Here is a 13,409-nt window from a genome sequence, read left to right as displayed (position 1 = left end):
TTGAAGGGTTAAATGAACTCAATATCTAATGGATATTTCAGTCGTTTTAACTTTTCACTTCAAGACTTTGCGGTTATTAAATAAATAATGATAATATGATTTTATATGTATATTTTTTACATATTCGTGTATCAAGTACAAGACGTGTAGATTTTGCACTGAGGGCTCTTCAACCCAAACACCAAATTTGATGTCAGCACTATTTTTTGTGTAATCAACTCCAACTCACTGCACCAAATTTTACACCAAAAAGGAATATTTTTTTCTCTCTTTATTATTATTATATTATTTCTTATTTCATAAATTCTTTCTAAATCATTCACCATGTATAATTCATATTATTTCCTTTTATAATCGTTTAATATAAAATTATTTTGTACCATAATTTTTTAAATAATATAAATTTCTAGCAAATATTATACATTATACATAATAATGGATAATACAAATAAAAGTGAAATCATTAATGAAATACAATTAAATAAGCATTACATAATTGAAAAAATTATTTTAAATTCTACACAAATATTCAACTTTCAAGATCACTATGGTGCTCCCATAAATGTTCTATTAATGCATTAAGTAGTTCAAAATGAGCTTCTTTGTTGAATGTTTATTATTTTTGGTTATTTTTAAGTACATTGTATTATTTGTTTAAAAAATTATATGTTTACATTTTTAATTTTTGTGAAGGTTAATTGTAGTTATATCCAATTATAATTTATAGTAGAATTAACATAAATTTAATTTTTAGAAAAAGTCATATATAGAAAAATTAATTTATAAAAAAGCTAAATTTTATATCTAAAACTAATATTATAAAAATATTACATAAAAAATAATTAAATATACAAGAGATTTAATTAAAATATACAATTTATATAATGTTTAATTAAAAGTTTGTATAATAAAAAAATATTAAAATATTTAAAAAGTGAATTGATGTGATGAATAGTGTTACACCAAATTTGGTGTAACACTATTCACACACCAAATTTGGTGTAAAAAAGGGTGTGGGTTGGAGCTCAAAACACCAAATTTTACACCAAATATAGGATTTGGTGTTGGGTTGGAGATGGTCTGAGATAGCTAATTCTAGAGTTAAAATTCAAGAGAAATCATCCTAGAGTATATACTGCCTCTATTCCTAATTACTTGTTCAATTTCGAATTGACACACCTATTAAAAAAATAATTATTGACATAGTGAATTTATCATTTTACCCCTATTAATTATTAAATTGATGCATTAAAAACTTAAGATTTTCAAGAAGTAATTAATTGAGGGTATAATAGGTAAAAAAAAAAGTTATCATTTTTTGATTTGTCAAAATGGACAAGTAATCAAGAACAAAAAAAAAAAAAGGTGACCAAATAATTAGGAATATAAAATTGTATAAAGGAAAGAAAAGATTAAAAAAAGAACGTGTAAATAAGTGGAAATTTCCCACCATTTCGGTGTGCTGTCTAAAAGTCAACTTGTCAACGTCGGATACCCAAGTTAATAGTTGACTGACTTCCTATTTATTACGTCAAATCATTTTTAGTCTATTTCATTTTAATTCATCCAATACATAGCTCAATTTAACCCATGAAGAGTTTTGTTAATATATTTTAATAAGATATTTTTTATAACAACCAAGGTAAATGAAAAAAATTATTTATATACCTAAAAAATAAATAAATAAAAACTTAGTAAGAATTAAATGGATTGGATTATGATCCATTTTTTACATACATATTTCAGTACAAATTCTTTTGGCACCCCCCTATAAGCACAGATCAATTGCAGCCAAACATTCTATCTAACCTTATTTAAAATATCTTAGTTCTACTGATGAAGCTTACCCTCCATGGCTATTCATCAGAAATTGCAAATCTTTCTTGTTTTTCATATTTATTTTCACCATCTCATCATAGCTCAGCCTGATTTACTATTCTCCGATTGTGGTCTCAATGGTAACTACACTCAAAATAGTGTATACCAGAGCAATCTTAACACACTCCTTTCCTCCCTTTCTTCAAATATGGATGAATATGGTTTCTACAATGCTTCCGTTGGCCGAAACACCGACATAGTCAGTGCTATTGTGCTCTGTAGAGGAGATGTGGAGCTGCAAGAATGTCGCAATTGTGTCAATAACACTGCTCAAAAGCTTGTACGGTCATGTCCAGAACAGAAAGAAGCTTTTGGTGGCTATGATGACTGTATGTTACAGTACGCATCTCGATCAATCATTGGCACCTCGTCGAATGATCCTCTGCTCTACATGTGGGATTTTGGAAATGCCTCAAAACCCGAAGAGTTTAACAGGGAGCTCAAGAAATTAGTGGATAGTTTACGAGGCGAAGCTGCAAATGGCGATCCCCTTCGTAAATATGCCACTGGTAGTGCCACGGATCCAAATGATCAGACTATATATGCACTTGTGCAATGTACTCCTGATTTGTCTCCTCAGGATTGTTCTGATTGCTTAACGAATGCTTATGGAGCTATGGCTACTTGTCCCTGTAATGGCAATAGAGGCAGTAGACAAATAGGGCCTAGGTGCAACTTCCGTTATCAGAGTTATCGCTTCTTCAAACAGGTGGCGGTCGAATCTCATTCTCCACCACCAGGTGAATTTTATATATTGACTTTTCTGTAAAGAAGAGGATTAATTGGCCTTATACAACTTTAGCTGATATTTAATACTAGAATTTATTACTCACTAATTAGATTGATGCTAGGTCGGAGCGACTTTGCAGGAAAGGATGATAAATATGCTAGAATAGTTATTATCATTGTTGTGTCAACTGTTGCAACGATAATTCTTATGCTTTGTACTTTTGTCATCTTGATGAAGATGAGAAAGAGGAAGCTTATGGACAAAATTCAGAGTAAGAGTGACTTGTTAGTAGACAATGATTAAGGAAAGTTGATTTCTAAATCTATGCTTTGCTGATTTGTTTTAAATTGCTATGTTAATAAAGGTACACATGTGGACGATATTGATACTGCAGAATCCTTGCAGTTTGATCTCTCTACAATTAGAGCAGCAACAGATAACTTCTCAAGTGCTAATAAGTTGGGAGAAGGTGGATTTGGTCCTGTGTACAAGGTGATTAGTCCTAATTGTTGCATAATAATTACTGCAATAGTATCCCAAAATAAATAAAAATGTACAAGAGTTAGTTTCACTTCAAATTCAAAATTTCCACTTGTTATGATATGCTTCAGGGTGTGCTTTCAAATGGACAAGAAGTAGCAGTGAAAAGATTGTCAATAGATTCAGGCCAAGGAGATCTAGAATTCAAAAACGAGGTCTTGTTGGTTGCAAGGCTTCAACATAGGAATTTGGTTAGATTGCAAGGATTTTGTTTCGATGGAACAGAGAGACTTCTTGTTTATGAATTTGTTCCCAATGCAAGCCTTGACCAATTTTTATTTGGTATGTATTGTTTAACATTTAGTTAACTTGATAGTGTAATTCTTCTACACTTTTCATATATATAAGCTAAATCTTTTATAAGATATGGAGCTTGAGCATTAATAATTTATGCTCTTCGTTTAACATTTGTCCAATGGGAACACAGATCCAGTTAAACGTAGGCAATTGGATTAGGAAAGGAGATCCAAAATCATAGGAGGCGTTGCTAAGGGGATCCTTTATCTTCATGAGGATTCTAGGCTTCGGATCATTCATCGTGATCTCAAAGCTAGTAATGTTCTACTTGATGCAGAAATGAATCCTAAAATCTCAGACTTTGGCATGGCAAGGTTATTTGCCCTGGATGAAACTCAAGGCAGCACAACCACAATTGTTGGGACCTAGTAAGTTGTACAACTCTCATTAGATAAGACTGTTTAATTTCATATCGCTTGGAATTAAGGATTCTTTAACCATTTAGCAAGCAAGAACAAAAATCTTAATACTACTCGTAAAACGAATGATTCCTTGAAATTACTAGCATGTGTAAGATGAATTTTAATTTGTTATGTAGTTGCTTCAGGAACGTTATCTCATTTTTGTTTTTGCACCTTAATCTTGTAATTTTATGTTTTTTCTTTGCAGTGGATATATGGCACCGGAGTATGCAATGCACGGGCAATTCTCAGTGAAATCAGATGTTTTTAGTTTTGGAGTACTAGTCCTTGAAATTGTAAGTGGCCAAAAAAACACTTGTTTCAGAAATGGAGAATCGCTGGAAGATCTTCTAAGCTATGTAAGTAACCAAGTTAATTAATCAATTACCCCTGAAAGCCGAACTAGTTGGGATACCATCCTTATGCATCAAATTCTTTACATTGTTGATGTAAGAGTTCAAACTCTGAATTAAAATGTGACAGGCTTGGATGAACTGGCGCGAAGAAACAACTAAAAATTTGATAGACCCCATGTTGAGGGGAAGCTCAGGAATGGCTCGTGACATAATGAGATGCATTCACATAGCATTACTGTGTGTTCAAGAAAATATTTCTGATAGACCAACCATGGCTGCAGTAGTTCTCATGCTCAGTAGCCTATCTCTGAATCTTCCCCTGCCTTCAGGGCCTGCATACTATACACGCAACGATATTAGTTCAGAGATTTCACTTATTCAAGAATACAATTCAAGATCATCAGGACCTAGAGAATTAGCCAAAAGTAAATCTATTAGTTCATCACATAATGAGGCATCGATAACTGAGTTATCCCCTCGTTAACATCCTTAAGACATAATACCCTTCTTTCCTGAGTGTTGAGAATTACTTTGTTGTTTATTCCAACTCCAGTTAGTCTAGAATTGATGAGATTGATTTATTAATGGTTTGTGTGCTTCATACAAAATTCCAACTTGTTTCATATGTATTACCTATTACACTAAAACTGCTATATATTTATAAACTGCTATTACACATATGTATTACCTATTACTGTTATGTGACTAACTAATTACACTTCAACATAATTAATTACAGGGTCCCGGCCGATTACACTATTTTCTACAAAAACATAGAGGGGAAAAAGAAGATACAAGTAAATATCAGTTGAATTTCGTTTCTGAAATCATATTCAAATTAAAGAAGAACAAGTAGGCTCAAAATTTCCAACCTTGTTGGCTTGTTCTCATCCACTCCTGAGTCCTGTATACATACATAAGAGTTGTTAGAATTCAATAAATTCTAAGTCACTTTGTCAATTCCAAAGAAAAATCAGATCTTGATCTGCCACCATTTCGACAAGAGAGAGTTGCTCGGATGGTGATCACTCCTCAGTTCCAACCCTAAGATTTTGGGTTCGAGTCACCAAGGGAGAAACTCAAAGCAGCAATAAAGCTGTAAAGATGAAGCTGATGAAATTTGTATCAATGCACAGTAGGGTATCCAGATCAATCAGCTTCAACAAAAAATCAGAGAGGATATAAATTTAAAGTTTATGGGTCCGTACAACTATTTCAAGTTAATAAACAATAATAAATAGGGTCATAGTCAAATATTTAGTGAATACATTTATAGAATTTGAGCAAAAGCTACTTGTTCCTGTGAACCCTTACCTGACAACCTGGATTCGCCCCTGACTACAATCATATTAAAAAGGAATCGAGAAGAAGAGTTATACGAAATGAGGAAGAAGCAGACAATTATGGTGTACCTGTCTCACTCAAAATAAAACTTCTCCACAAGTAGCACTTGAAAATATCAATAGACGCATTTTGCATGTGAATACAATTGGTACAAGTCTTAGTTGAAGCGTCAAAATGAAAACTGGTGTGAAACGTTAGGTGATCATTCATGAATATGGTCATCATATTTATTCATTGATTAACGTGTGTTTCTCAGAAATTGTAAACATTTTTTCTGCTCATGCAAATATAGTCCAGTCCACTACACCTTTCAATACTTTTTCTCCATCTCTAATTACTCTTTCAAAAACATGGAATTCCATGGCTTGCAAAGACTATCTTTTTATTGCACTTATCATGTACTATTACGATATAAAATTTGATATAAATCATATTTTATTCAACTACAGCTCTTATTGATATGTCAATTCTGATTGTTTCAATAAAAAGTCGAAACAGTTAAAGAAAAAAAACATAGCGCAAAATGAAAAATAGAGATAGCTAAGGGTTAAATTTTCCCAAAAACATGCATTTAAATTATGATGCTTAAATGTGCACAGCATTATGCATTTGGTTATAAGGATATTAGACAGTATTATAGTCTCAGAAAACCATTTAGTTTATCAGGATACATATATTGCTTGAAATTACAAGAGAAAACTGATAAAAAGAAGAAGGCATAATACATAAATATGCCCTTTAACTTTGTCTCATTTTATATTTATGTCCTCCAATTTTAAGTGTGCACAAATAGACACTTAAACTTGTATAAAATTGAACAAATAAACACACACGTCCTATGTGGCATCCTACATGCCAATTTGTGTCCTACGTAGTGTCCTATGTGTATTATACTCATGTGTCTACTTGTTCAACTTTATACAAGTTTAAGTGTCTATTTGTGCACACCCAAAGTTAGAGGTATAAATGTGAAATGAGGCCAACTTTGTTTAACTAGCTTGAATCTAATTAGTTTGGACATTACTATCTGTTACCACCAGCAAAGGTCTTTACTAATTGTCCCAATTTATGTGGCACTTTTCGTTTTTCGAGAGTCAAACAGTTTAAGTTTGATCGGAAATTTGCGCATGGAATCTTCAAATTTTTTGAAATGAAATTTATATATATATAAACTACGTAAAAAGTACTATAAAAAAGTCAAAATAATTGGCAATTCAAAATATTTAAAAGATATATAAAAAATTCACAATTAAAAATAGATTTGTTTGAATCTTGAAATTCGAAAAGTGCCACGACGGAGTATGGGATGAATGGTGGTACCATCTTATCTTTCATCACTACGGCCAGATTTTAAAGACGATAAGATTCGAGAAGAAATCACTCTTGAAATATTGAAGAGTAGCATGAATATAAATTGGTACCACAACCAATACTATAAAGTTATACTATACAAATTAAAGCTATATAACCAAAGTTTTGAGTCATTTTAGTATCCCTGCCATTTTTCTTTCACTCTTTTCCACTTTCATGTAGCATCTGATAATGTACTGTAAGATATTATCTTAATGGAAATTTTTTATTTTCTTAAAAAAATAGGGATAAGGGTCTTAAAAATACCCTAATTTTGATCGGATTTGCTGTTGCGATACTAAACTTTCATGAGGACCTATTACCTCCCTAGACTATTTAATACCGTATTTTAAACATATATATTTGCCCACGTGAACATAAAAAATAATGCAAAATTATAAATAGTAATGTGTCCACATGGGTACATATATACCTTTAAAATACACTATTAAATAGTTCGGGGGGTAAAAAATACGGTATTAAATAGTCTAGGGTGGTAATAGGTCCTTATGAGTTTAGTATCGCAACAGCAAATCCGATCAAAGTTGAGGTATTTTTCAGACCCTTATCCCAAAAAATAACTAGGAAAATTGCTGCCTATTAAGCAAAAAATGCTCAAAATTCTTTGAAAGCGTGTAGTGGCAAAAAAGATGGCAATATTTGATTCACTGTGGATAAGAACATCAAAAAGATGGATTCTATATATAGGCTCAATCATCCAGCTAGATAGATGTTCTTGAAAACTTTATTGCTATGTATATATATAATTTGAGTCGAATAATATGTGCACTCATTTTTTTTAGGTAAATATCAGCATAAAGTGTTTACATCAAATCAATAAATGCAAGATATGTGTCTTATATATACACATTTATCACTTAATAAGAGATAATAAGTGATTTGATTTTTTTGTCTTTCATTTAAACTAACAAAAGTTGGTATAAACACGTTACGTTTTTACCATTTCCCTGGTTACAGGTGCAATTGCCGCTGAAACCAACCTTGTCTTAATAGCTGAAAAAGAAAGAAATATTTTGGTCTTGATTGTGTTAATAGGCACTATTGTTTTAAAAAAAAAAAAAATCATATTGTTAACCTTATAATCTCAAGATAAAATATTTTGTTATTTGTTTTTGTGTTCAAATACATATCTTAATTACTAGTAATTCAATTGTCAATGGTTTTCTTTTTTCTTTTTTGGAAAATTAGTAAGATCTTTGCAGGTCCATAAGACGTTTTCAAATTAGGACAAAAACTTATGCTAGCTAAAAGGAAAAGAGTTGAGTTCGGAAAATAGGTACATACATAAAAAGAGAAAAATAATAATGCGACAAAACTATTTGAAAGAATTCTAGAGTTAGAATCTGAAACAAATGGATTCTGAATTAGCTATTAAAATAAAAATCCTCAATAGAAATAAGTACAAGCAAGAGGGCTAGGTGTTACCCTGTCAATCCTAATGAAACAACGAACCTCTACTAATTAACAAGCATGAAGAAAATAAGAATTAGAGAGAACTAGATATACTAGTACTATTCTCATAATTAGTAGCTATTAGGAAATAAGGTGTTTAAGAAACTGCATTAGTGATTTTTCGAATGAAAAAAGTCTTCCAAAAATAAAATACAATATTACTTGCACCCTGAAAATGTATATTAATGAACTATATTTAATTGATAACCGTTTATATAAGAATAATACATATTTATTATATGATTTGTAAATAGTGAGCACATGCATTCATATTTTTTCAAGTTTACCCCAGCAAGGAAGCCACAAATTAATCATCCAACTTATCAAATCCAAGAAGCTTCGATGATGCTTCATTTCATCCGTTTTTGTGACACAAGCACTCCAAAAATAAGTTTATTCGCGTGATGTATCAATTGATTTAAAAGCAAGTTACACACGTCATTTTCGTCTATTATATTCTACCTAGGTGAGAGTATGGGCGGAGCCATCTAAGGCAAAAGATGGTCTGATATACACTATTTGATGGAAGATTATATGATGTATATAGGTTAAATATTAACTATTATGAATGTATATTACTCTTAACATAAATGAAAATAAAATTGCACACCTTAGCTAAATTCCTGGCTCCGCCGGTGCTTGGGAGTACCAGACTCGATCATCATGACATTTGCAAGTCATAGAATTAGAATCAGCTTGATGTGGGACTCAACATTTTGTATACTAAAACTTTTAGGTTGAACTAATGAGAATCAAGTAAAAGAAGAAGGAGGAGTTTTTCATATTTCAGAAGAGAAGGGGTGTTGAATTTGGCTTCAGTTACTAGTTACTGCACTAAAAAAAATTAGCATTATGATTAAGTTGCTAGTTTTAGAATGAGTTTGAATATTAAATTACTATCAGATTTTGTTTAGTTTGTTGTAATATACCATACTTATTAGTTTGTTTATTTAAATTTTAAAATTCTTATTAGATTTTGTTTAGTTTGTTGGATATTTTAGTTTTTTTTTTTTTAATTTTAAATTATATAGATTTTTTGGTTTTAAATTAGTTATTTAAAGTCTTCATATACGAGACATTTTCAATCGACACTTACAAATACTTTTTATTGCTCCTATCTTTTAAAAAATTAACACTTTCGCGGCATATAAACAATAGAAAAACGTAATTTTAATAAGTTACCGATAGATTAGTGACGAATTATTATAAAACTCTGCTAGCTACATATTATATCGCAACAGATTAACAACAGATTGTAACTATTTTTTTAAAATTAATGCCCCCATCCCATTATAGGGTCTACGGTTTTCAACTTCTTAGGGTACATGCATATATGCTCCTACTTCTGTTTTCTAAAAAAAATTACCTTAGGAGCGTCCATCTTTTTGTTCCTTTGGTGATTCAAACTCAGTGCCTTAGATTTTCTCAACAAGTCATTTTCAGATTCTGCTTATTTATTGATCTCAAATACGTGCTATTGCCATAAAGACAATTAATGTTATGTAGAGCTTGAGCCTTTAAGCATTCATCTGTCTCTATTTCAACTTATTCCTCAACCCCTTCAATTTCTTCACTTAAAAGAGTAGCAAATTTGATCAGTCACAATTATATACTATTTATTATACCATCCTAAGAAGCAACTCCACTGTTAACAAGCCAAATATATATGCTTGGATGTTGATGATGTAGACAATTGGTTGACAAGTGGCAAAACAATTCTAGTTACCCCCATGCATTTTGTACTATACTTCACTAAGTCTCATAAATGCACCATACATACTTCGTGTGTACCAATAGACACTCAAATTTGTATAAAATTAAATAAATAGACACTAGCATCCTACGTGGCATATTATACATAGGACGTCATTTAGGATGTGAATTGCTACATAAGATGTCATATATGAAGCATGTGTCTACGGTTCAATTTTATACAAATTTAAATGTCTACTTGTGTAGACCCAAAATTAGAGAATATAGATACTAGATGAAGCAAGTTAAAGATATATTTATGTATTAGGCCTATTTTAAATCATCATTCTTTTAAGCCACAACACTATCATAAAAACCCCTCCTACTCCAAAGCACTCTCATTGTAACCAAAAATTCAAGAAAATGAATTGTCACAACAACTACTTAAAGTTTATATTTTTTCTTGTTGTTTTGGCATCTTGTAGATTTTCTATAGCAAAACAGACAAACCCCACCTCAGATATCCCCAAATTGGATCAATTCTTGAATGCAATTTATGAATGGAGGGCTAATCAGAAGCAGAAACAAGAAGATGTGGGTTTAAAATTTGGAGTTTCAACTGTAGCAACAGGGGTGCTCTGTTTTTTAGCAGCCTCTATATCAAGTGCTGGTGGGATTGGAGGTGGAGGTTTGTATATACCAATTCTTACTATAATTGCTGGTGTAGAGCTCAAAACAGCTTCAAGTTTTTCTGCATTTATGGTCACAGGTGGCTCTATTGCTAATGTTGTAACTAACATGTTTGTTAAAAGTACCAAATATGGAGGCAAGATTTTGATTGATTTTGATATAGCATTGCTGTCGGAGCCATGCATGTTGTTGGGTGTCAGTATTGGAGTTATATGCAATAGGGTACTCCCAGAATGGCTTATCACTATACTGTTTGCTCTGTTTCTTGGTTTTTGCACTTTCAAGACATGTAAATCAGGCTTCTTTTATTGGAAATTGGAATCAGAATTGGAAAATGGAAAACAAGAATTGGAAAATGGGTTGCTGAAAAATGAAAGTTGTGATGAAGATGATGAGGCTTTGTTGGAGAAGAAGGAAGGAAAGGGAGGAATAGTTAGCAACATTCCATGGATGAAAATGGGGATGTTGGTGATGTTCTGGTTTTCCTTCTTTTTCCTCTATCTTCTTCGTGGAAATCAATATGGACAAGTATGCCTACTTTTATCTTGTCTTCACTTCTCTTCTTTTGTGTACACGTTTCTTTTTCATTTGTCTTGAATTTTCCTTTTTTGGACACTTTATGCCATAACTTAGTCCTATATATGATGCATCATGTGACCTTAAGTCCCTGGAAGTAATCTAATTTACTTCAGGTTTACAAGTATTTGGACTTCTTGAGTACTTTTCTGTGTTCCCTTTTAAGGTTAAGTTCATTTTTATTTCTCATCTTCTTTTTTGGTACACTGCTGTTTTCTCTCCTTTTTTTACACTACTTTTGGTAGTTGGTAGCATCAGTAACATGACTCCAATTCCTGTCTTCTTTCAGAATTGTGAGAATTTGTGTTGAGACCATGAAAGTAAGACAAACAAAATGAAACGGGAAAGAAGTGCTTAAATTCAGCTTAGCATACGCCATACGGTCTTTAGTCCCTTTCTAGCATAATAATAGGCTAAAAGACATTTAGTTGAGAGATACACATTATCTTTCACTTTCTTCAATCTTGAAACGGGAAAGAAAGTAGGGTCTAGTACTTCAGAGTATAGACTTGAGATGTGGTATTGCTAATTTTAAGGACGCTAATTGCAAGACAAGGAAAGAAAAAGAAAAGTGATGATGAGGCAGTAAGAATTTTTTAAAAGCTAGGTTACTTGTTTGTAACATTGTAACAGAAACTGTTCAAATCTATGTACAGGGCATCATTCCAATGGAAGCATGTGGAGTCGGATACTGGATCATTTCATCAGTTCAGTTTCCTATGGCTATCATCTTTACATCATGGATCTTGTATAATAGAGAAAGTCAACAGAACATGCCTTCCAAGAAACCGGTATTTATAAGTTATAAGAGAGTATGTTGTTTGCTTAACTTGTTGACTAAGAACTAACTTGGTTCGGTAAATGCAGGAAGGAAGCAGTGAAACTAAACATGGACCTTCAGGGAAGCTCATCTTCCCTATAATGGCACTACTAGCAGGGGTTCTAGGAGGCGTTTTTGGAATTGGTGGTGGAATGCTAATTAGTCCCCTCTTAATCCAAGTCGGAATAACTCCTGAAGTAAGCTTTGCTACTTGCTATTTTTCCATCTTACTTATCCTTAAATTTGTGAGTCTTTTTCTCACAACACTGATGACTTTGTTTTACCCCAGGTGACAGCAGCAACCTGCTCATTCATGGTGTTTTTTTCCTCTACCATGTCAGCTGTGCAATATCTATTTCTAGGGATGGAACACGTGGACGATGCCCTCATCTTTGCAGTTGTATGTTGTATTGCCTCAATCATTGGATTAGTAGTGGTTCAGAGAGCCATAGAGCATCATGGGAGAGCATCCCTTATTGTATTTTCTGTTGGCATAGTTATGGCTTTAAGCACTCTTCTCATGACTAGTTTTGGAGCTGTTGATATCTGGAGGGATTACACTAGTGGGAATTACATGGGGTTCAAACAGCCTTGCTAAGATAAGAAAACGAGGAAGCCTTAAGAGATGGTCCAATTCAAGGCATTGTCCAAATCTTGCATTACTATGCTCTATAAAGAATTAGATGCTTCTTTGGAAGCTTTTGTTAAGAATATCATACTATTAGAGAACACGGGTGAACTGGTGCTATGGAATGTTTGTAATCTGGATTATGAGTCAACACATGATTATTACAAATACCTATGCATTTCCAATTGTTATGTTTAAGCCATGATTATTACTTATATTAAATAGCTTGTATTACTACTATCTCTCATAGAAACAAACTTCCAATGAATCGTCACTTAGCAAACATGGAGTGACATGATTTACAGAAAGTGTTTCTTCAATGAAATTCTACTTCAGTATCAAACAGTATTTCTGAAATTAGTTAAACTGGAATGTAGAGTAAAAAGTTGTTAGGTCGTCAAACATGAGTCTCAACAAATAAATTGCAGGTACTTCAAAGCCAGACCTAGAAGAAAAAAAAAAAAGTTTAACAAATAAATTGCATGTATAGCTTTCTCATCAAATGTGTGTTCAAGCTCGTTCTTTCAAGTCCATAAAAACTAGAGCTAGTAGCTGACAATATATGATCTACAGGGTAAATGGAAAACAGAGAGCATAGGGTAGCATTCATACACAGTCACTCTATGCATTGTTC

The 13,409-nt window shown here is 32.3% G+C and overlaps 1 protein-coding gene and 1 pseudogene across 1 annotated transcript; both read left to right on the top strand.

The window, feature by feature from the left end:
- Window positions 1-1,814: 1,814 nt before the first annotated feature.
- LOC125821866 (cysteine-rich receptor-like protein kinase 44) lies at window positions 1,815-4,870 on the top strand (annotated as a pseudogene).
- Window positions 4,871-10,407: 5,537 nt separating this feature from the next.
- On the top strand, window positions 10,408-13,013 carry LOC125821863 (sulfite exporter TauE/SafE family protein 5-like). Its single transcript, XM_049501225.1, has 4 exons — window positions 10,408-11,279; window positions 11,984-12,118; window positions 12,195-12,344; window positions 12,437-13,013. The coding sequence occupies exons 1-4, from the start codon at window positions 10,485-10,487 to the stop codon at window positions 12,743-12,745; spliced, it is 1,389 nt and encodes a 462-aa protein (XP_049357182.1). The 5' UTR covers window positions 10,408-10,484; the 3' UTR covers window positions 12,746-13,013.
- Window positions 13,014-13,409: the final 396 nt, after the last annotated feature.

The sequence above is a fragment of the Solanum verrucosum genome, unplaced genomic scaffold (assembly GCF_900185275.1).
Source record: "Solanum verrucosum unplaced genomic scaffold, falcon-dt-bn FXZP01000103.1, whole genome shotgun sequence".
Lineage (NCBI taxonomy): Eukaryota > Viridiplantae > Streptophyta > Magnoliopsida > Solanales > Solanaceae > Solanum > Solanum verrucosum.
This window is presented reverse-complemented; position numbering and strand designations above follow the sequence as displayed.

Coding starts and splice junctions, on each gene's coding strand:
- LOC125821863 (XM_049501225.1), top strand. CDS start 10,485: ATGAATTGTCACAACAACTACTTAAAGTTTATATTTTTTCTTGTTGTT. Junction 11,280..11,983: donor GTGGAAATCAATATGGACAA/GTATGCCTACTT, acceptor ATCTATGTACAG/GGCATCATTCCAATGGAAGC. Junction 12,119..12,194: donor ACATGCCTTCCAAGAAACCG/GTATTTATAAGT, acceptor CGGTAAATGCAG/GAAGGAAGCAGTGAAACTAA.